Below are 23,113 nucleotides of genomic sequence, written 5' to 3'. Positions count from 1 at the left end.
ATTTCGGTGTTTTTAATATGATAGTTTTGAAATTGGGCAAAATTTCTATGGGATATGGAGGTGAATATAATTTGAGAATAGACAAAAGAGATTTAAATAAATATGGGGAGGTGTGACTAATTATTATTCCCTCCAATTTTTTAAGAACCAATCATATTGATCGAAATGCAAAATGAAAGATATGGTGAGAAGAGAGAATGTGCGACAATTTGGTCCAAGCTAGTACTGTATGTCACTTTGGAATGCTTGATATGGAATTTAATATAGAGAATTTGGTGATTGAAAAAGACCTAAATCTAGAAGATTGAATACCAAAGTAAGACTTTGAGACAATCCGATCAACTTGTTGGAAGAGAAAACTAAGATCAATTTATCTTAAACTTATATATATATATACTAAATTAATCTGCCCAGCCACTTTGGTCAACACTAATTATATAGACTCACAAAGCAAAAGGCGTACAATAGTTAGTCTTTGCAAATTTCAGACTCAAATTGATCATCCTAAGAATTATAATCGCGACAATTCAAACGACTGCACGCTCTTCGACTCTTATTTCCACAACTATCCCGAAGTTGTGTCCCAAAGCCCGCTGGTCTACCGCTTCAAGTCCTTGAAGATGACTGTTGCAGTCCTTCAAACTTTTCTTTATTCTCTCTGCATAGGCAACCCTTCTTGCCGTATCCTTTTCAAGAGGAAGATTGACTCTCTTTGGGGTTTACAGTTGTTTTGCTTTCTTCTACATCATCTAAATCTATCTCATCGAATTAATCAATAAAGAAAATCTGCAAAAATCTTGAATTTGAATAAGCAAACAATGGAACAATAGAATATGAAAACACAAACGAAAATATGAAGGAAAAATATAAGAAAACTATCTAAAATTGCAGTAGTTTTAAACACTCTATACCCCTAAAGTCACCATATAAACGAGCAAACGAGCTGCAAATAAGCCCAAACAACCAATCATAGGAGTAAATATGTCAATAACAACTTCTTAGCTAAGGGAAAGGAACAGGTTTTAGCATTGAATGAATGAATGTATGTCCAGAAAAACTTCTGTGAATCATTCGTGTAATTATGTCAGACTCTTCTGTTTGCACACATGCATGTATTGACCGTATCCAAATGAGCATGAAGAAGTATTAAGGAGCCAACGAGCAATCAGTCTTACTACAAACCTCTTACTCCCAAGGTTTCAATATATCAAGTTCATGAGCTACAGTTTTAACAAGAACTCGACCGCACAAGCAATATGTTAACCATGTCTGTCTCTACATGCATCTGCCTGTTTTAACAGTATGATGTTCCAAATCAGATACGTTCCCTAGCTTAATGGTCTTTTACACTTATCCCAGAATCAAACTTCTTTGTGTCACTTATTAAACTCAAATTTGGTTGTCATATTATTTTGGGTGGCGAAACATGTTGTGCTATATTTTCTCTAATGAGAAAGTATCAGTGAAAAGATCTTAAAATAGAGAGGCTGAGGTGGCGGCAAGGAAGGATACAAGATGCGCTCAACAAAGCAAAAATATCCTCAAGGTACGCCATTGGCTGATCATAGTTGTCAAACAATCTACTCAGCCCATATTAATATACTATCTCAAAAGAGATAATCCTCGGGAATTATGAAAGTTTTACCCGCATAGGGAGGAAAAAGTAAGATCATCAAATCCACATTTCACAAGGTTCCATTAACTTGTTCCATTCCTGATATCCCACAAAATGCTACCAAAGTAGCCAAGATCTCCAAACACAAGTTCCATTTTCAGAATGAAATCGCCTATACACCCACCAAATCAAACACTCTTTGCCCAAACCGAGAGGCTACCAAAGTCAGTTGAGAGGAAGGATAGTGATCAAACAAGAAGGCGTTAGGACTGTGTTCACGGGGGACAGTGTGGAAGCGGACAATCAGCTGGTTCCTCCCCTCTCCCACCCACATAGATTCGAGAAACTTGATATATACTCTCATATAGGAAATTAGTCAAACTACACACCAATAGCTGATTTAAAAAAGTATACGACAATATTAATTTAAATCAAGTTCAGGCACAAAAGCGGCTCAACCAAAGGAGTAGTACGTGTGCCAAGTTGAGTCAAGTCTAAAAACACTTGGGCTATGTTTGTTTAGTGGCAAATAGGGGGGGGGGGGGGGGGGGCAAATTTTATTTTCCCACTAGATACACCATTTGCCAACGTTTGGGTACATTTAAAGACAGTGACAAACACTATTCTCTATTTGCCGACAAACAAAATTTTCCCACTAGAAGTGGGAAAATAGGATCCGCCTCCCCCCCTCCCCTAAAACTCTTTTGCCAGTCGAAATTTTCCCGCTAGGGCAAGAATAATTTGCCACCATCATCTCTCGTTCTCATTCACAGCCGCTTTCAACTCTCTAAAACTCACTCTCAATCAAGAGGTAATCGCTCTCCTCTCATCTCTCTCTCGCTCTCCTTTCATTTCTTCTCATCTCTTTCTTCATCTGATCTCCTCTCTCACTTCTCTCGGTCGTTCTCTATCTCTCCTTCACAATTTTTTTTTTTCTTTATTTTTAGTTTACATATAGGTAATTTTGGAGGATTTGCTGGAAATCGACACTTGAGGTACGCATTTTTTAGTAGAAATGGTGGGTTGGCTGTATTTGGTTAACTAATTCAATTTGATTTTTGAAATTCTTCTTGAGTTTGTGTGTTTGGTTCATTAGTAATGGTTAGTTTTTTTGTTTTCATGTTCCATGTTGTTTGTTTAACTTGTATGACATTGGGTATCTTCATTTTTCTCGAATTTCTATGATAATGAGGCTGTGTTTAGCTTTCTTTGATTAGTAATGCTGCATTTTACACTTTGTTTCAAAAGAAAATGTTAAGCTAGTTGTTCTAATATAACTCATTGAACAATATTAATTGGAATGAAACTGTTGATGATTTATAATTTGAGGGGTTTCAATGCAAACTGTTTTGAGGTTCTAGGAATCATATGATTTATTATTGTTGAACAATTTATAAATTGTTTCTCTCTTTTATTATTTTAAGAACTTTGATATATGATTTTGTATATGTGGATATTGGACACACAATTAATAATTTGTATACCTCATTGATTTTTTATTTTTTGAAGTATTGTAGAATGATGACCGAACGTGAAACGTAGGTTAGTGACATTTTTACTTATAATTATGGGTGCCCATATGATGATGACATAGTGGTATAGGAAAAGGTATATGGGGAGGTATAGGCTTTGTTGCGAGAGACAACAAGGCATAGGTAGAAACTAAAAAAGATGAGTGAAGACCTTCTTGGTGATGGATAACCATTTCAGCGATATTGCTAGTGTAACTATACAACTTGAGAGAAGAGTATGAAGGGGTTTGAATGGAGTTATGAAGAACATAAGATCTCGCTAACATGTGTCTTGTCTTGTGTTCATCTCTACAAACCTTATGAACTGGGTTAGTAGTTTAGAGGACCAAAGACTTTGAGAAATTGAATTTTTACCATAGCAACAAGGTTTGGGATCAAGTTATAGGGATAATAGTCGTAATTTCCACGTGATCTTTGTGTTCATCTCTACAAACCTTATGAGGCTGGGTTAGTAGTATGGAAAAAGATAGAAATAGAATTTATCCAAGGCACAATGACATTTTATATGTGTTTGGATAACAATGGTTGTTAAGGTCTATTGCACTTTGACTTTATTTTATGGTTGTTTCAAAAGACACTATTACTATTAATAATGTTGAGTTGTATTGTCTTAAATTTTCTTTATTTTGTATTTTACTTTTAGCTTTTTTTAGACTCCATTTAGTTTGAAAACAAAAAAAATATATTTCCAAAAAATTGAAATATTATTACAAACACAAGCAAAACTCGCAAATCCCATATTTTCCCATTAGAAATTTTTGCAAACAAAGACTAACAAATTGAAATTTTCCCACTACAAATTAGCCTGGCAAAGCTCTAGTGGGAAAATACTGGCAAATAAGGTTTGCCACTAAACAAACACAGCCTTATCTCCGAATGACCACTTGAAGATTCATAGTAATGTTTAAACAGTGACTCTACCCTCAAACGATTCATTTTAAATACTTGTATTCATCATAGTTACCAGTCACATTTAAAATTAATGTTAACTTAAACATAACAATGCAATTATAACAAAAATCAAAGTAAACTCATTTGACAAAGAACATACAAGGCGGTATCTTCTTAGGCTCATTCAACTTCCCCAAGCATTGTCTCAACTCCTTAAACGAAACGCCCCCAATCTTCGACTCCACTTCTTTCTCCTCAATTCCCCTCAACTTCTTAACCCCTATTATTCAACTCCCCTAAAGAAAACCAACTCTTCACATCCTTAACTTCACCTGGTCTAAGTTCTCTCAACTTCTCACCCAACTCTTTATAACTATACATCCTCATCCCCGACCCTAAAGAATCGTTTTTTCTATTATTAGAGAAAGAAGGCCCTTTGATTTATTATTAGGTAATGGTGGGGGTGTTTGTTTACGTAATGCGGAGAGGTTTTTATGGATTTCTTCTAGGGAAGTGGTTTTGTGTGTGGGTTTTGAAGGGAATAAAGAGGGAATGGGGTTTTGAGATTGAGAAGGGGAAGTGTTTTTGAGACTGGCTCCGATTTTGTCGAAAAGAGATGAAAACGAAGATGAGATGAAATAGATGGAATTTGGGGGTGGAAAGATTTGACATTTTTTGAGTTTGATGAGTTGCAGAGAAATTGAAGCCATGGCTGAAGAAGAAGAAGGTTCATAGCTTTATTTGATGTTTTGGGCTTTATTAATGGATCTGTAAACATATTACAAAGCCCAGACCGAGTATTGCGACTCCTATTCAGTATTCACCTATTGCTCTTACGTAAAAACGTTTCACCAAAATCTCGCACCATTTTGAGTGAAGAAACTTGTTTTAAGACATGGATATAAATTGAATAATGCTTGATTTAGAAAATCCATTACCTCGCTTAATTTTGTTTGAGTCTAATCTAGAAATTCATTCAACTCAAATAGGCGCCATTTTATTTTCTCCTTCTCCTCAGCTAAATCTAACTAAGAGAATTGTTAGGTGAACAGTAAACTTTTCTGATTATATTCCTACCCGGTTTCAATTATTACAATTATGGTTATAATGACATTTTGTAATAATATATGTGAGGAATGGGTAACACTGTCATGTTAAATTCAGATGTTGCTCTCTGTTTTACAAACATTACTGTCATGTTAAATTCCTCTCCCTATTTTACTATACTGCCCTCCGTTTTACAAATATTTGCAATCTTATTTTTGAGCGAAAATTATTTTTTTTGCTGTCAGGCAAAAACAACTGACCGCACAATGTTGACTTTTTGAGTTTGAAGAATTAAATAAACCAATGAACTCATCCATAATAGAGATATATTCATTTTGAGTCCAAAAAGGAATTATATCAAGAACCAATGTTAGAATTTTCATCCACTAATATTAGCACAAAAGTCATCAGTCATCCATTGCCCTCCAAAAAAACAACCCTGCATACCTTATAAGTTATAACTCAACCATTTGGGCACTCCCCAACACAACCCCAACACAATGGTTGACTCAAATATAGCTTATAATAAAACTACTATGCTTCTTCTTTTGTTACATCGACTTTTAAAATTTTCACCACAATTTTCTTTATCGAATTTGTCTTCTTGAGACACGGTTATTGATCGCAAATGGTTGATTTAGAAAATTTTATACCTCATTTGATTTCGTTTCCCTAAAAGACAATACAGAAATAATTATTTAAATGAGCGAGTTGTTCAAGCATAATTAACCAATAAGTATGTACATTAATATGGGCGGATCTAGAAAGTCATTGAACTCAAATACGCGCCTTTTATGTTTCACTTTTTCAGTCATTCCCCACCTCATTAGGGGCAAAAAAAGTATTCACCTGAGCTAATGATATTTCTTTTGAATTTTGAAAGAATTATCTAGCAAGAAGTAAGAACCACCAGAGCTCTGAAATTTGTTTCAAATTTCATTTACTTTTATAGTAAGAGTTGCGCTTTGTTGAGAATTAACTTTTGAGATGAAATGTCAACTAAATGGATAGATGATCCACTGATTCATCTGAACCCATATTGGCATATTATATGCACACCCAGATGTCAAGCCACGTTTGGGTGAATGATACAGTTAAAAAACTAAAAACAAAATGGGTAAGATGGTTTTGGCGTTGACACGTTCACCGAAAGACACACCTTCTTTGAAGCCTTCCAAAACACGCAAGGCCTCAAATCCTTAATCATGTCCCAACTCTCGAACAACAACAAACCCCATAGCGCGTGCCAATTAAAATCCAACCTTCTCTTTCATCACGTGCCAATATCTATCCAACAACGCAGAAAGAAAAAAAAAGAAGAAACTCAGAAAAAAAAAAGAGGAAAAGAAAGAGAGTACAAAAAGCCCCACTGCCCACACCACGCTCTTTTCACATCTCTGACTCATTACATCACCTTATTATTAATCAAGTCAGAAAAAATGTCATTCTGCACCTTCCACTCTCCCTCGAGATCCGTGTCGAAACAACAACAAACAAAGAGCTAAACAGGTAACTGGAACAACAAGTGACATTTTCCTAAAGCGTGAAAAAGGGAAGGAGATGGTCAGTGACACGTGGACACTAACCCATGGGACCCACTAAACACACAAGTGTAGAAAAAGGTTGGCATTTCCACCAAAACCACACAAAACCGGAAACCGGATTTTTTTTAATATTTTATTTTATTTCTTTTTTTCTCCACATATAAATGACCAACAGCTTTCTTTCGCCACCATTTTTTTTCTCTCTCTCTCTCCATTTTTTCCATTCTTCTGTTTCACGCTTTCTCTTCTTCTTCTTTTCTACACTGTTTCTTAAAAAATGAGTGAAGAAGACGAGTGGGTGGAATCGGCTATAGCCAACGACTCATTAGTAGCAGAGCTACTTACTGGGTTACATGAATCGACAAATAAACCTGTTTGTTTTTTAGAGTGGGGTGTTAGAAAACCACGTTCGTGTAACAATAATGATGACACCAACAACGTTGTTGATGTTGTTGTTGTTGAAGATAAGAAGAAGGGGAAGATAATAAAAAGTGAGTTGACTCGTGCAAGTCCAACTACACCACTTTCATGGAGTGCTGGTGGTACATCGAATAGTGCCGGGGACGGTTACGAGGAGTCAAGTGTACGGCCTAGTTACTCTAGATCCAAGGTTAGTTTTTTTTTGGTTACACTCTCTTTCGCTAGATGTCGTCGAAAATTTTCATCGGTATCCGTTTTGGCGAATCTCGATGTTACTTAAATGATAAATCCTTCTTCTTTTTTGCTGTTTCTGGGTTTGTTGAGGTTTGTTTTACGATTATGGTCTAACTATTTTCTTTGGAGTCAGACTTTTAATAGTTGGACTAAAGTGCCCTTAGTGGATGAGTGTTTTTACTTTGGGAAAATATTCTCGTTTTTGTTCATGTGTTCTTTGAGTTTCTTTCGAGTTTCTACTAGTTGGTAGGGTATATTGTTTTTTTTTTGACAATAATGTCCTTTGAAAATGGTTTGGATGAGTACAAATAATTGTCCTTTTTCGGAATTGTAGAAGAACATGCCTTCTTTCCTTGAAAGGAATGTGAGATCTGCAAGTCTTTTTTTAGATTTTTTATCTATTAATCTCAAAGGGTGTTTTAGTCATTGTCGTGTGTAGATCAGGCTTTGTTTTCTGTTCTCAGTCATTCTTCTTCTTTGTGTCTTTATCCGTAAAAATCGTCAATCCATTTCTTATTCATTTTACGACAATACCCTTGTTTTTTTTAATTTTTTTTTTTCTTGTAATATAATTTTTGGCCTTCATGGGTTTCATGTGCTGGAATCTAGATCGTCCAATCGTACTTTTTCGATATTCACACACTTTATGGTGATATGACTAAATTGCCCTTTAGGATTAGTTAATTAATCTTGCCACTTGTGGTCGTCGTCACGAGAAGAAATCGAGAAAGTTTGAAACTTTCAATGTCGGCGTCGATTATTCGTTTTCTTGTTTTAGGGTTGCGAGGTATTAAAGTCTGAATTTGAGTTTACTTTTTGTGGAATTGACCAATAAGACCATAGTTTAAAGTCCATATATTAATGTCAAATTAGTAAGTTCTAACAAGGGTAGTTAAGTCAGTGTATACGATATGCTATTTTCTCGGCGGCAGTGTCGTGTGTGAGGGGGGAAGTGGGTGTCACTGGGTCCCACTGTTACTGAAGAAGGTGAAGTTATGTGGCGTTGAGTCTTGTTAAGCGGTAGGTTTGCTTTTCTGTTTGGTGGCAGTGTTGTTAGAGCCTTGTAGTAAAATTTTGTTGTTAATTTGCAACACAATTGTTTGATGTCCACACTTTCTTAATTGTTCAGTTGGATGTCAAAAATTGCGCTTCGACGTGTTGGTCCTGATACCATTTAGGTCCATGGGACCCACTTATATAAAAGCTAGTTCAATGGTCTTGATCAGATATGATAGGATTGAACTCGTTTTTTTTGTTTGTATCATAAGCCATGGGCCCAAAAACAATTAGTGGGTCCAGCAAGTTGAAAAAATTGTGTCGAAGTTCTTTTCAGTGGGGGAAGATAATTTAGTTAGTTAGTTAGTTCGCTGCGCCAAAGACATCAATTGGACAGTGTGACACGTGGCTAATTATCGTCCTATTCTCACGCTGAAAGTGCGTTTATACTGAAACGCATTCGATATCAATATTTCATTTTGCTTGGGTAAGTACTAAGTAATGTCTATGTGGCGAGTTTTAAGTGTACACGTCGAAAAAAGGATCAAAGGGTCCCAGTAGCATATTATTTTTAAGTACAGTTACTACTGACAATGTGCTGTATGTCTAGTTCTACTTGTAAATGCCATCACTGGTCCCTCGTGACATTTGTTTTATTAATTGGTTAATGAAAGTGGATTGGGTAGTTTGGTGCCACTATAGTTTTGTTGTTACCTACTCTCTAGAGTCGCTGATGTGCTTTGAGATTCACAATCAACAAATTGACAAAATAATTTAGAATTTCTTGGAATGCGGACCCAATTAAAAATGTTAAAAACAGTATTTTGTTACTTCTTGTTGGACACATTAGCAACAGTTGACTACGAAGTGGAGATAAATAAGTTGATTGTGTTTGGTTATATGGTGAATGAATATATGTTCATTTAACATGCCTATACGAATGGAACAAATTTTGTCATGTAAACTGGATTTAATCAACTCACGTGTTTTAAAGTATGCCTTTTACATGGACAAGTCTCACTATAGTTTGTTTTAGTCTAGTTTACTTGAGTTTCTCTTTTAAATATTATATTTACTGATTAAGGATGGCATTTACAGGTTAATTCTTCCAGTGAAATCAACAATAAACGTTCAAGAAAGAAGAAGGTGGGTTCAAAGTTCCTAAATGGACATCTTAGGGCGTCTCCAATGGAGGGTGTAAACCGTATAGAGTGGAAATTTTACACTCCAAATATAAAAAAACTCTCTCCAATGGGGGTGTTATATCGTAGGTAATAGTGTATTACCTAATAGAGAGGGTGGGGAATTCCCCCTCTCGCTATTAGTTAATAAAAAACCCGGGCGACACTCGAACTGACGTCTGAGTGAAATAATTTTCGGACGTCACTTGGAGTAACGTCCCTTTCTAATTCTAAAGTAATTTTTTAACTCGGACGTCACTCCAAGTTAAAGAGGGACGTCACTTGCGAGTTTAAAATCTATTTTTTTTTACACTCTTTCATTGGAGAGTATAGAGTGTGGATATTTATAAGCTATACAATACTATACAATTAGAGGTGTAAAATCCTAATGGCACCTACGTGGAGTCTAGGTGGAGGTGTAATTTTACACTCCCCATTGGAGGTGCCCTTAGTCTTTGCCTCTTTGGTAGTCAAATGTTGTTGTTATTCTATTTTTATTATGTCAAAATTTTAGAATATATACATTAATATATTCAGTATCCCTGTTAATGACACCTGCTCTTGTAAATTGTATTGTGTTCGGTGATAGGAAATTTTTTGCTAAAAAACTGTTTCCTTGAAAATTGTTTTCGAGAAAAATAGTTTCTCAAACATCAAGTAGTATACATTTTTTGATTAGAGAAGAGTACTTGAAGTTCAAGCGATGATATTTTATCTCTTTCAACAGACATTTGCTGAACTTAAAGAGGAAGAGGGTTTTCTTCAGAATGAAGCGGTGCATTTGAAGAGGGTATATTTGTCTCTTCAAGCTTTTACTCCTTAGGCATTTATCACTAAACCACATTGTTATTAGTATTTTTAAACTGTTTCTTTTTGTGTTTTGTTCCATAGGCATTAGCGTCAGAACACGTACTGTATGGAAAAGAGAAAGTCAGAAATGAAAGCTTGAAGAGACTGAAGGTGCGTTTGGTTCTTCATTCTTTAACTGCTTCATATATACAACACCCACGGTTGTATTCTATTTATTTTTTGTGGAACTGTTTGTATGGAGGAGTGTACATTCTGTTGAAAAGTTAGGTGCATGCGGTTACAAATAGTTCTCCTACTACAATATTCCAAAGCCGTAATTTCAGCAATTCTGATTTCCGTAAACATTCCATCAGATTCTTTTGGACAGTCGAATATGACTATTGTGGATGTTTGGGGAAATAATCTACTGGTAGGATGTTTGGGGAAATAATCTACTGATAAAATGTTTGGGGATGACCATTCCCCCAAGTATACATGTGACAAGTATTGTAAGCAAGAGCTTGTTTGAATTTCTTATTAGGATCAACCTGTTGGAAAAGACTTGAGAAACAAGTTCTGCTAATTATTTTTCTTTCCATTTTTAATGTACCCTGTTATACGTTTCAGTTTTTTGCTTCTAAATATGAAGAAGTATCTTATGATATTTTTTTTACATATTTGTGGTACAGTATGAAAACTTCTGAAACAGAAAAAGAAATTAAATGTAATGATTATTTTCTTTCTCCTTTGCAGCTTGATTGGCAATTACAGTCAGCTCTTCAACCAGGCACATCCACTGATATATTTATGAAGCCAACCTTCAACCAATCCTATCATGCTGGTCAAGTGCGCATTGATCGTGATCCAAGAGTTTTGCCACCAAGTGGAAAGTGCAATCAGCTGGATCCTGTTTTAGGTTTGTCGGCTTTACTCTCAGTTCCCAGTGAAGCCCGAATGAAGGAATCAGTCGTGCATGAACGTTATCCTGTTCTACCTGATCTGAATTTGCTACCTGATCTAAATTTGGCTTTTGAGGAGGGGATTTGAGCACAGAAGTTTAACGGGGATGAGGAGAGGATACTCCTTATTGTCAAAGCCAGTGAAATTGCAAGCTTCTGAGGTTAACTTATGACAATTGATCCAAGCAATCTTCATTGCTGGACGAGTCGACATAACTGTATATATGAAGGATTCAACTTCCACCAACAGCAAAAGTTATAATAACGCAACTTGAATACTGTTGCCGATTCTCCAAAGGGGAAGGGAAGTTGCTTACTGAAGGTACCGAGTTTGTGTAGAGATGCTAACTATTAGAGATAGATCAATTTTCTTTGCAGGTCTCTACATTTGGCTGAATTTGTTTAGGGCCAAACCTTGTTAATGTTTGGTACATCTTATTTTTGCTATTATTATTCAAAATTTGAAATATCTACAGATAACATGCATTTGTTTATTCATAGGGATCTGGCATTGTTATTTCCTTTGAATCTAGTATAACATGTTTGTCCTCTTAACCAATTCTTATTGAAGTTCCTTTAGTTCATTGTTGGTGAGGTGAAGTAGACTTGCAGCATTATTATGTTCTTTATTTTGCTTGCTGACATTAGCTAAAACAAAATTCTGTTGGAGATACTGAAGTTTCACTAGATCTACTTTATTTGCAGTGATTAAGTTATAAAATCTCGAATACTCTATTTGAAATGTAAAGTTATTGAGTTTGCTTCTATATCTTTGTTTCAAACGCAGCTTTTACAAATTTGTTTGACTTGAGTTTACTTTTCCCTTTGGCATATGTTAAAGGTTTAAACACATGTTCAGCTGCTTTTCGTTTAAATTTGACCGTCATTGATATGATACCAAATTGATGAAAGCATCGAAGCAATAATGATATCCTCATATGTCATATCCCACAAAGTGGCGAACCCGACAGGGCTTCAAGTTTTCAACTACTACATTTTAGATAGATTAAAGTTTCATTTGGTTTTTCAATATGGTAAGCTGCTTTTCTTTAGATTCTATTGCTTGCACCACACTTCACTTTCTCTAATAAAAAACTCGTACATGTTAGTTGCAAATTTGCAATACAAGTATACAACAATATTGTTTAGTTTACTACAATAAGAATGGCAATGGTTGTACCAGTGGACTGGTGTCCCATAACAATCAGCGATCTATAAATGTTGGTAATTTAATCGGGCACTCATCAAATTGCATTGGCCAGCCTCCCATCCAAGTCCGACAACTAAGTCCAACAACAATAGCTCAATCGCAATATATCCACCGAATATTGAACCCTTTTTTCCGGAGACCTCGAATTTCCGATAAGAAAGTTTATATGCCGAGATAATCGATATTTTAATAATATATATATTTTTTTGACCAATTGTTAATAATTTAATATTGAAATTTCGAAATATCCTATATATCCGAGATATATCGGGCAAGAGAAGATATCCAGATATATCGGTGAGATATCCGATATTTTAGAAACTTTGACCGGGTCACCAAAAGAACCGAGATATTCGATATATCCGATATATCCGATATATCTACCACCGATATATTAACCGATATCGAAATTTTGGGCCTTGAGTCCAAAATTCAATGCAAACTCCTCCCACCTCAATGCATACCGGCTATTATTTTTTTAAGGTATTTGTTACTGACGGACCCAATTTGTGTTCTGCAGACTCCAAAAAAAAAACAATTATTACAAGTGTCATTAATCTCAAAAAATCTAAAAAAAAAACAATTATTACAAGTATACCATTGGTCACAAAAATTGGATTAAAACCCCAAATTTAAGCGACCGGCTAGAGTCGTTTTGACTAAGTCTCAAAACTTTATACTGGATTGGGACTTAGTCCAAAATGTCTTGGTCAAAGCCTAAAAACAAAACTTTATATTTTCCAAAATCTAAATCCCAACGGCCATGGCACCGTTTGGAAGAGTCCAAGTCCCGAAGTCCAAGCGGTGTGGTAAGCGCAATATGACCACACCGTTTGGACTGAGTCCAAAACGATGTGGCCATATCGTTTGGGATTTGAACTTAGAAAAAAGCCCCAACGACATGGCCACATCGTTTTGGACTCAGTCTAAACGGTGTGGCCATGTCGTTTGGGATTTGGACTTCGAAAAATATAAAATTATGTTTTGGGCTCTTAACGTATGCACATCATCGTTGACTAAATCCCAAACGGTGTGGCCAAGTTGTTTGGGACTTAGTCCAAACGACCTAGCCGGGTCGTTTAAGTTTGAGGTTTTCGAATCCAACTTTTTTTTGGAGCAATGACATACTTGTAATAATTGTTTTTTTTTAGATTTTTTGAAACCAATGGCACACTTGTAATAATTGTTTTTTTTGGGAGTCTGCCCAAAACAAATTGGGGTCCGGCAGTAATAGGACATTTTTTTTAAAACCTTTTTAGGCGGTATTATCTCTCTCGTGAGACTAACCCAAAAAAAAAAACAAAAAAAAACAAAACAAAAAACTTCGAGTTTTCTGTCGTGCTTATACTTCGAGTGTTGAGTTGTGAACCAACAATGGGAATTGAAATTGGCGACTTCACCCAATTCAAGTCGTGTCCCGTTTGAGTATATACTCAAACTTAGTTGAGTTGATTAAACTTGTTTAGGTTGATTGAATTTGATTGGGTTGATTAAATTTGATTGGGGTGGAAGATTAGGTTGATTAAACTTGATGTTTTTTGGAGTTTGGGTGGAAGATTGGGTTGATTAAACTTGAGTTCGAGTTTGTTCAAGCTTGATGAAGTCGTTTTGAGTTTGAGTTCGAGTCTAGGTTGATTAAGTGGAAGTTGATTTTTAAAATGAACATCGTGACAAACAAACCGAATTTTTTAAGTCCAAACGACCTAGCCATGTCGCCCAAGAGAGTCCCCAAACGACCCCGTCATGTTGTCATGGAGACTACCCAAATGACCCCGTCATATCGTCTAGCTAAAAACCAAGAGTTTTGTCTCAAACGACACGTGAAGACCATTTGAGTGTACACTCAAACGACATGGAGAGATTGTTTGAGTGTACACTCAAACGACATGGCGAGACTGTTTGAGTGTACACTCAAATGACCCGAGGGTTCCGTTATGGCGAGACCGGTGAATTGAATGTTGGGCTTGGACTTTGATGACAAATTTGTAATATGGCAAACTTGTAATATTTCTTTTTTTTTGGGTTGCCCAATCCAATTTGATGAGTGCCCAATACAAGACCCTAAATGTTTGGCTTTTTCACTTGTTATCTATATCTATTAATGCTTATGATAATTCCTATATTTATAAGCATTTTCACATAACAAGACCGTACCGCAACCTTTTGATTTTGTTAACATTACTCTTTGTCATTTGTGGAATCTGCTGAAGTCGCCTACCATTTTTCAAGACAGAATTGTGAGGAACTGAGGGTTACTTTTTTTTTGGGTTAACCAATATTATCCCCTACTAGATGAGCCAATTAGGATTTCTCCCCACTAGATGGGAAATTAGGGTCTCTTCTCTAAATACACAAAAAAAAAAAATCAAATTGGGTTGATTTTTTTTTTTTGTGTATTTAGGGGGGAAACCCTAATTTCCCATCTAGGGGAAACAAACTAGCTCACCGATTTTTTTTGAGGGGAAAAATTTCCCACTAACACTAGCTCACCTTTTTTTTAATATTACAAAATTATAGACTCAATGATAACTCAACTAAGGACCGTATTGAAATAGGGTCCAGACAAAAGTACGGAGGGGCTCGTCTACCTCTAAAAGCTAAACTATGGGCGGCAAAGTTCAGGGTCCTACTAACATAGTAAAGTTTACACTCAACTAATTTAGATAATAAGAAGTATATATCATGAGCTATAGACGTTGCTCCCCAGGAAAACATTGCTCCTTTACGCTCCAAGACAGCAACAAGGGTTTGACAGTCTGCTAATATTGCTACTTTATTGATTTGTAACCGTTGTGCTAATTGCAGTCATTTAAGGATAGCTCTGGCTTCAGCCTCTTCTACGTCCCCAGTTTTAACCCTGTCATGTCCTGCACCAATGCATATACCAGCAAAATTTCATAAAGCAAAACCAAGGCCTGCTTCGGTGTAATTGTCCACCCAAGATGTATCTGTAGATATGTAACACCAATCTGAGCCTATGCTTGGCCAATTGGTACTCATGATAAGTGGTTGGTTGTTCTTGATGATGTAAGTACTTGCCCTGAAGAGGATAACGGTGTTAGGAGTTTGCTTGTTGTTGAAGGTGAGGTCATTCTGATCGATCCATATGGAGTACATAGTTGTAGCTACAGAGCTAAACATGTCAATGATATTGTGCTTATTATTGTGTTGATTGATAATACTACTCAAGACGGAGCTGAGATTATCACTCGGGTTCCAATTTTCAGTTCTTAGGCCAAGACCAGAATCATACCAAATACACTTGAGCATAGTACAATGGAAGAGAGCATGGGAGGTTGACTCCACCTGGTTATTATATATCGGATAGGTAGATGACTGGACTATATTCCGGTAACTCAAATTTTCCTTTGTCAGCAAGGCATTTTTTACTGCTTTCCATAAGAAGAGCTTTACCCGTTGAGCAGTGTCAAGGTGCCAGATATAATTCCAAGAAAAATGTGAATTTTCTTGGTAATCACTGCTAAGATACTTGTACACTAATTTAACTGTGAGTTCACCATTCTTCTCTCCCAATCATCTGATAGTATCGTCATAAACAGTCTGACTGAGTGGGATCTTAAGAATTTCATCTGCCACTGCGGAGATGAATAACTCGTTTATAATATCTAAGTTTCATACCCTGGTTATGGGATCAATAAGATCGGATACAAACTTAAATTGGTTTGGCTTGGGTGGTGACCCAAAAGGTTTATGGTCACGTATGGTAGGGATCCATAGATCCAATCAAATGTCAATGTTTGCATCATTACCAATATGCCAACACAAGTTTGGCAGGATTTCATTGCGAGCTTTTATAATGCCCTTCCAAATTTTGGAGGAATGAGACGAGTTTTTTGCTCTGAGAATGGGTGTTCTAGGATAATACTTTTTGATAAGGCTAGATGCCCAATTCTTTTCAGGTTCATTGATCAATCTCCAAAAAAACTTAGCCAGTAAAACTGTGTTGTGGTTTGAGGCAAGTCTAATGCCTAGCCCGCCCTGTGATTTGGGTTGACAAACTTTGTTCCAGTAGATGAAATGAGTTTTGTTTGCATTGTTCTCGTTCTGTCCCCAAAAGAAATTTGCATTCATTGAGTCTAGTTTCGAACATGTAGTAGCCGGTGCATCAAATATTGACATAAAATATGACGGTATGGCTGAAGTGACTGATTTGATGAGAGTGACTTTTCCTGCCTGGGAGAGAATCTTAGCTCTCCAACCTTCCATCCTTTGAAAAACTTGAGTAGTGACCTCATTGATAGATCTCCACCAGTTATGTTCAAGTGTATAAGGTTTTGGTCTCCACCAGTTGGGTTTGCGGATAGCTCAAGACTTCAAGAGTATTTTAAGTCCAAAACAATACGAGAATGGCCATATGGGTTTGTCAACTATTAGTCATAAGAACATCTTTGGGAGAGAAACCAAGAAAACAACAAATTTTTGAACCAAACCAAACACCAAACCAAAAAAACACCAACCAACTTCAAGAGAAACATCAAATATTCGACATTAAATGACGTGGTTTTGGATAAATCGTGTCATATTGCCCACGCGGCTTTCTCAAAATCGTGCCACTGAAGCCCAAGCTTACGCGGGTTTCTAGAAATCGCGCGATGTGTCGCACGTCAACTTTCTTCTTTCTTTTCTTTTCCAATCTCTCATGCGGTTTTCGCAAAACCGCGTGATTGAAGGCCACTGTTTAGCCCAAGCCCATGAGGTATTAGAAAAACCGCGCGGTTTTTCTAAAACTGTTAGAGAGATTTAATACAGCACCAAAACTGGAACCAAATTTTGATCGATTTGGTGTTTGGTTTGGTGTTTTCATCAACATGTGTCTCTCCTGAAGATGAAAAAACACCAAATTATTATAAATTTAGTGTTTGATGCTAAGATAGTATCTCACCTAAAGATACTTAGATAGATCATCAGAAAAGAAAAATAAAAAATAAAGATGAACATATTCAGTGATAAGGAATCGGGAAGGACCACTTGACCAGCTTGTGAATTTTTTTCATTTTCTTTCTACTGCAACTAGCTAGTTACCGGGCCATCTTCGAGATGAATTATCTAATGTTGTAAAGAAAAGTCTACAGTTTGGGACCTTGGGCTGGGCAAAATTCCTAGCACCTAAGCGTTAATTAATGCCTTATATAGGGCAATAAGGCCGTACATATGCGACCATTGCGCCCTTGAAAGCCCGATATATGCAGGGCTGAGACCCGTGTAGTAGAATACCCACTAGCTATATTTTGTTCACTTTTAATTTGTTTTCGTTTTATCTTTTCATTTTCCTCTTCCGAGTTTTTTTTTCACGTGCATGATATACCATATTGTGAAAGTTATTTCTAAATAACCTGAACACAACTTCTAGGTCACCGAATAAATACTATAAAAAAAAACAAGGTCACCAAATAAATTGGTGGGTAAAATAGATCAATTAGAGGCTTATATCCCTTTATATGGACAACTGTATGTCTGCCTGTCTGGTAGGTAAAATAGAGCCAATTTGCGCTTAAAAGCAGCATTCATAGCCACAAATATTTCCAATATGGCTTTGCCTCGATTTGAAAACATTTCGCAGTAGGTAAACAACCAACAAAAGAATAAAAAGAAAAGGAGTGACTCATTTGGCAGTCTGACTGGCATTTTTTTTGAGGTCGGACCAGCTGCCGGTAGTTCTACAGTTCTACACAAAACCAAAATAACCATTATCCGGATCTTGATACAATTTGTATAGAATTGAGGCACAGAGAAGCACAAGTGTGGTAGGGTCAACAAGATATTATGAACCTGATATATGCTCTATCTCAATTGCTTTTAATCTCTTTCTTGTAAATATCAAAGAGAGACATAGTTTATTCGATCATTTATGTACAAGATGTTCCCTACAATGCTAGACAGAACGAATCACAGTGTATTCACGCAATGGCGCCCCAACCATGTCCATGGCCCGGTTAGCTTAAGAAGAATCCAACGTGGGAGCAAAACCAAGGCCGACGCAACTCTTCTACCTGTCCCGGCTTATGTTACAAAGAATGGCTCTGGCTTTTGCCTCTTCTTAAATACTATATAGAAGCCCGTGTTCATTTTTTATTACTTGAGATCAAATAACATTCTAACGAAAAAAATAAATAAAGATAAGATGTACAGTGTTTTGAAAGTACCATGGTCCATGGGGGATATCTATAACATAGGGGAAATCACTGATACTTGCAACATTTGCCTTCATCACAAAAATGTTCCAAGAAACTTTTAGTCAAAAATGTTACTTGAAAGAAAATAAAGAGTGACTTGTTGCCTTGTCGGTAACCAAAACACACTCTAGTCACTTGGTCACACTTTTGATCTACGGAACACGTACATACTTATTACTTAACTTTGATCTATCAAAATGATCAACGCCACAATATATATTGTCTCAACCCACACGACAACTTAACATTCTAGTAGTTCGGAGAAATTAACGAGACATATACCTTGTGGACAAACCTATTTCCTACTTGTCACCAAGATTTTATTCATACTTTAAAAATATATCTATAAAAGCACAGACATATCATTAACTTGTAAAGTCAGGAAGTGTCAGTTTGAGAGAAAAAGTAGAGAATGGCTACTGCTGAGGGATTGTTAAGGTGTGTGTTTGATGGCTGTTTATCGGTTTCCGATATAGAGATTGAACGGAGACCATACCATCGAAATTGTAGTTGTGCGTTGCACAAGTCCAAAGGTATGTGTCATGAGGTATTAAATCGGACCAAGAAGATATCGTATCCATTGAGAAGGTGTTGGAGCGAAAGTTGCTTGACATTAGCTGGCTCTAATTCTTATTCTCCTTGTTCTTCTCCTGCTAGAACGTTACTAGGTGTGGAGAAGACTCAACTCAATTTTTGTCAGGAAGAGGAGAATGATTGCTGTGTGGCTTCACTCTAGAGCTTGTATGTATTCTTGCTGGTTTAATTTGTGCACTTTTCTTTGGTTATGCTTCACAAGAGTTCTAAGAGTGCGTGTATAAAACCAATTGTATGCTTTTGATCATTTCACTTGTGTGATTTCAGTTGACAGCCATTCTTGTACCTAAATACCTGGATCAAAATCAATTATCAAGAAGAAACATATTGTCTGCACTAACCCATGACCTTTTCAAAAAAAAAAAACATATATATATCCAGGCGTTACATGAGAAACCACTGAACAAACCTGTCTCCACACATGCACTCATTGAGTATATGTTTGTACATACTAAATTGAACGTCGTCATTATTATTGTTGATAGTTGCTACTAACTGCAGGGCACATTACCGAAATAACTTTTGTACAATAAGTTGCCTGCCATTTCCAAATTATGGACTAAGCTGTGGGAGTGGTAATTGTGGAAGAAGTAGCAATAATAATCTTAGTATGGAAAGTATTTCAAATTAGTCATGAAGAAGTTTATTTCAAGTACATGAGAAGGATGTGATTACTTCATTGTATACTTTTCCAAGCTAAGCGAAGAGGAAATCCAAGTGTGCCGATGGTGTTTACTGTACCATGTCCTCTTATATTCACATTTACTGTCTAACCTCTGCACTATATGATATTCATTTACATTAGCTTTCGCTGTGTGGCCTGTTTTTTTTAGTTAGCCGCCGTTCAGTTTTTCTTGTAGTGCTGGTTTAATTTCTTCCACGCCTACAAAGTCACTGAATGGCTGTGTGATAAGAGTGAAGAATAATTCGGAATATTGAGAAGTTTTCTCGCATAAGATGATAAAAAAAACCAAGCACTACATATTTCGGATTTGTGTCATAGGTGATTGTATATGGCGTAATAGCAAAATATAATGCTACCAACCTAGTTCTTCTCTTAAGCCACGCTCTATTTTATTTATTAAGTAATTATCTATCCTTCAACAAAAAAACGAAAGAGAAAGTTTTGTTCAAGTTTGCAGGTGAAAACTGAAAAGGTAAAAAGGTATACTTTCATCCTACTAGTTGTGAGAACTTCCCAAAAAAAAAAAAAAAAAAAATTGCCAAGGAAATCCAAGCTATTCGTTCTTTGTTTCCCAGTGTATTTTGATACATTCTTTATGGCCAATTAATAATTACCAAATTAAAGCACTTGTCTTGCTGTATACTGGGTGTTTTCTCCAAAAGGGTGGATTTCGTCTCTGGATAACCCTGGTCCTGGTGGGATAGCCTTCTTATTAAGGGGAGCAGATGGAGGTTTTATTACAACTGTAGCGTCACCATTAACTCATGTTTCTTCTCTGCTAGCAGAATCCATGGCTATAAGCTAGGATGGGATTGCAAGTTGCAATTAATTATTCGGCATATGTAACCGCTAGTCATTGTGACAGATTCAGAAGTGTTCAAATTTCTACTTCTTCATCCTGAAGATCATCCACCTTGGATTTCTCTCCAAATTACTTGTCTACACTCTGCACTGTCACTTAAATAATACTGTAGGAGGCTGTAAGTAATCTTTAGATAATCCTTACAATGCTCCAGAAATAATAATCAGGATTTTAATTGAACAAAAAAAAAACCAAGTCGATCGATGTTAATATTATATACTCATAAAAGGGAAGGATGGAGATTAAAGTGAAAACGTAGAATATATAACGAGAGCTATGATGAGTACATAAGCATTTTCAATTTTTCTGGATCTATATGTATTCGTACTTGTGTGTGACTGTGTGTACCCGAACTTGCTTATGTCTCTATACATAGCGCGGAAAATAATCCAGACACATACAATGTCAGTAAATCCGTTCATACTTCATAGTAATCACTTGTCTATTATTGACATTGACAATTAGTAACACATTCAGGCCATCTCCTGAGGGTTTGTTGACTTTGTAATTTAGCTGGCCGTCTCATTCCAAATTTTTGGGTGGGAGTGAGAGTTGGTGAAAGCAAGAACAATCACATACAGGAATTTATGGAGTTACCGCTAACTGTTCTTTCAAGGGGAAGCAACTTGTCTTCTTGTTGTATACCAAATTACCAACTCTTCCAAATTCTGGTCAAATAGGAAATCTAAGTGATTTCTTATTTTCCAATGCAGCATAGCATATATATACTTGGGGGTATTGATTGTGCATTTATGTCTACGACGCTAACTATGAGATTCTTTGTTTTAATCAACATGACAAACTTCTTAATTCTAGTTGAAGTCACACCCTAAAAAGAAAAGCGGAACTTGTTTAAGTACAAGTCTGTATGTCTCATACTTCTTGCGAATCTTGTCTACGTAACTTTTCAAGCAGCACTACGTGTCTTTAAGTCAGACTTCTTGCTTACACTATAAACAATAAAACTTTAGTGAACTCAGAGCCATTTGTTTTTGCTTTTTATAAGACCTTAAGGGTTTATAATCTCTTATAAGATGTGGCTTTGGACATTTTTTTAGTTTGTTTTTTGCCTCTTATAAGAGGCATTCTATTAGAAATATCTTATAAGAGGTTCCAATTCTATAAGTACTAAAATTGGATCTACTTCAATTCTGTAAGTCTTATAACTTGAAAAATAACTTAAACACCCCCGTTCATATACCCCTAGTCTCATTTCTCTCTTTGTATCTTTTCATTATTTTCTTCTCCAAATAACTTCATTGCCCTAGCCACCACCGGCTACCACCACCACCACCACCACCAAACCATTAAAACCACCACCACCACTACTACCACCATCACCACCACCACCATCATCACCACCACCACTACTACCACCGTACTATTAAGACTATCACCACTACCATCATCGTGCTATTAAAACCACCACCACTTCTACTATCACCACCACCACCACCACCACCGTGCTATTAAGACCAATATCATCACCTCCACCACTACCACCACCACCACCACCACCACCAGTACTATTAAGACATCCACCACTTCTACTACCACCATCACCACCATGCTATTAAGACCAATATCATCACCTCCACTACCACCACCACCACCAATTAAAGTAGTTTCCTAAAATCGATATTCTAATTATCAAAATTAATTTGAAACCGAAAATCAAACTATACGCTTGTTTCAAATTAATCTATTCAAATTAAATGTGATGTAAAGTAGGGTTATATTTGTCAAATAATCATCTATAAGATATCATGTATTTGTTTTTTCTATTTTTACAAGTGCTTATAAGATGAACTTAAAATGAAAAACAAACCATTTTATAAGACCATCTTTTAAGACCCTCTTATAACTTAACCTAAAAACAAATTGCCCCTCAGGAAACAAAGAATTATTTTCAAGAGCTTGTAAACTAATAACTTGACAATGACAGTGGGATATTAAATGCATAGTTCAGAATTTTCGAAATTCCAATAAATCTAAAAATCAAAATTTATTAAATTTCGACCCTTATTATATTTAGAATTTCAATTGATTTTGAAATAATTAATATTTTAACTCTATATTTGAAATTCTAGTTTTAAAAAAACCAAAATATTAGATGGAATTCCGAGGTTTCGTTCGGAATCACGAACACTGATTAAATGTTGTTTGCTTGTTTATATTATAATTTTAGTTCAACGACTGACTTCAATCACTAATTATCATTATTATGGGATGGAAGCAGAAAAAATAGCAGGAAACCTAACTTATTCCAGTGTTTGCAATGTAAGTGACACATGCTAGCTATATATACGCCTATTCTAACATGGGGTTGTGCTTAATTATAAGCTCTGCACTCTGTCTAC

General features: G+C 36.1%; 1 protein-coding gene and 1 long non-coding RNA gene across 2 annotated transcripts; one reads left to right on the top strand and one right to left on the bottom strand.

Moving 5' to 3' along the window:
• Positions 1–369: 369 nt before the first annotated feature.
• On the bottom strand, positions 370–4,795 carry LOC147507979 (uncharacterized). Its single transcript, XR_015217860.1, has 2 exons — positions 4,199–4,795; positions 370–786 (listed from the first exon to the last, which is right to left on the bottom strand). It is a non-coding gene; the product is annotated as an uncharacterized LOC147507979 (long non-coding RNA).
• A 1,933-nt stretch (positions 4,796–6,728) lies between these two features.
• LOC147507978 (uncharacterized) lies at positions 6,729–11,792 on the top strand. The gene is made up of 5 exons (XM_086600607.1): positions 6,729–7,239; positions 9,378–9,425; positions 10,188–10,250; positions 10,352–10,420; positions 11,003–11,792. The coding sequence occupies exons 1-5, from the start codon at positions 6,907–6,909 to the stop codon at positions 11,294–11,296; spliced, it is 807 nt and encodes a 268-aa protein (XP_086456733.1). The 5' UTR covers positions 6,729–6,906; the 3' UTR covers positions 11,297–11,792.
• The last annotated feature ends 11,321 nt before the right edge of the window (positions 11,793–23,113 follow it).

Source organism: Coptis chinensis, chromosome 3 (genome assembly GCF_015680905.1).
Source record: "Coptis chinensis isolate HL-2020 chromosome 3, ASM1568090v1, whole genome shotgun sequence".
NCBI classification, from domain to species: Eukaryota; Viridiplantae; Streptophyta; class Magnoliopsida; order Ranunculales; family Ranunculaceae; genus Coptis; species Coptis chinensis.
The sequence above is the reverse complement of the archived record's forward strand: the minus strand, read 5'-3'. Positions and strand labels throughout refer to the sequence as shown.

Bases quoted from the DNA above. Each gene is read 5' to 3' on its own strand.
- LOC147507978 (XM_086600607.1), top strand. From the start codon at position 6,907: ATGAGTGAAGAAGACGAGTGGGTGGAATCGGCTATAGCCAACGACTCA. The intron at 7,240-9,377 runs GTTAGTTTTTTT...TGGCATTTACAG, and splicing joins CTAGTTACTCTAGATCCAAG to GTTAATTCTTCCAGTGAAAT. The intron at 10,251-10,351 runs GTATATTTGTCT...TTTGTTCCATAG, and splicing joins AAGCGGTGCATTTGAAGAGG to GCATTAGCGTCAGAACACGT.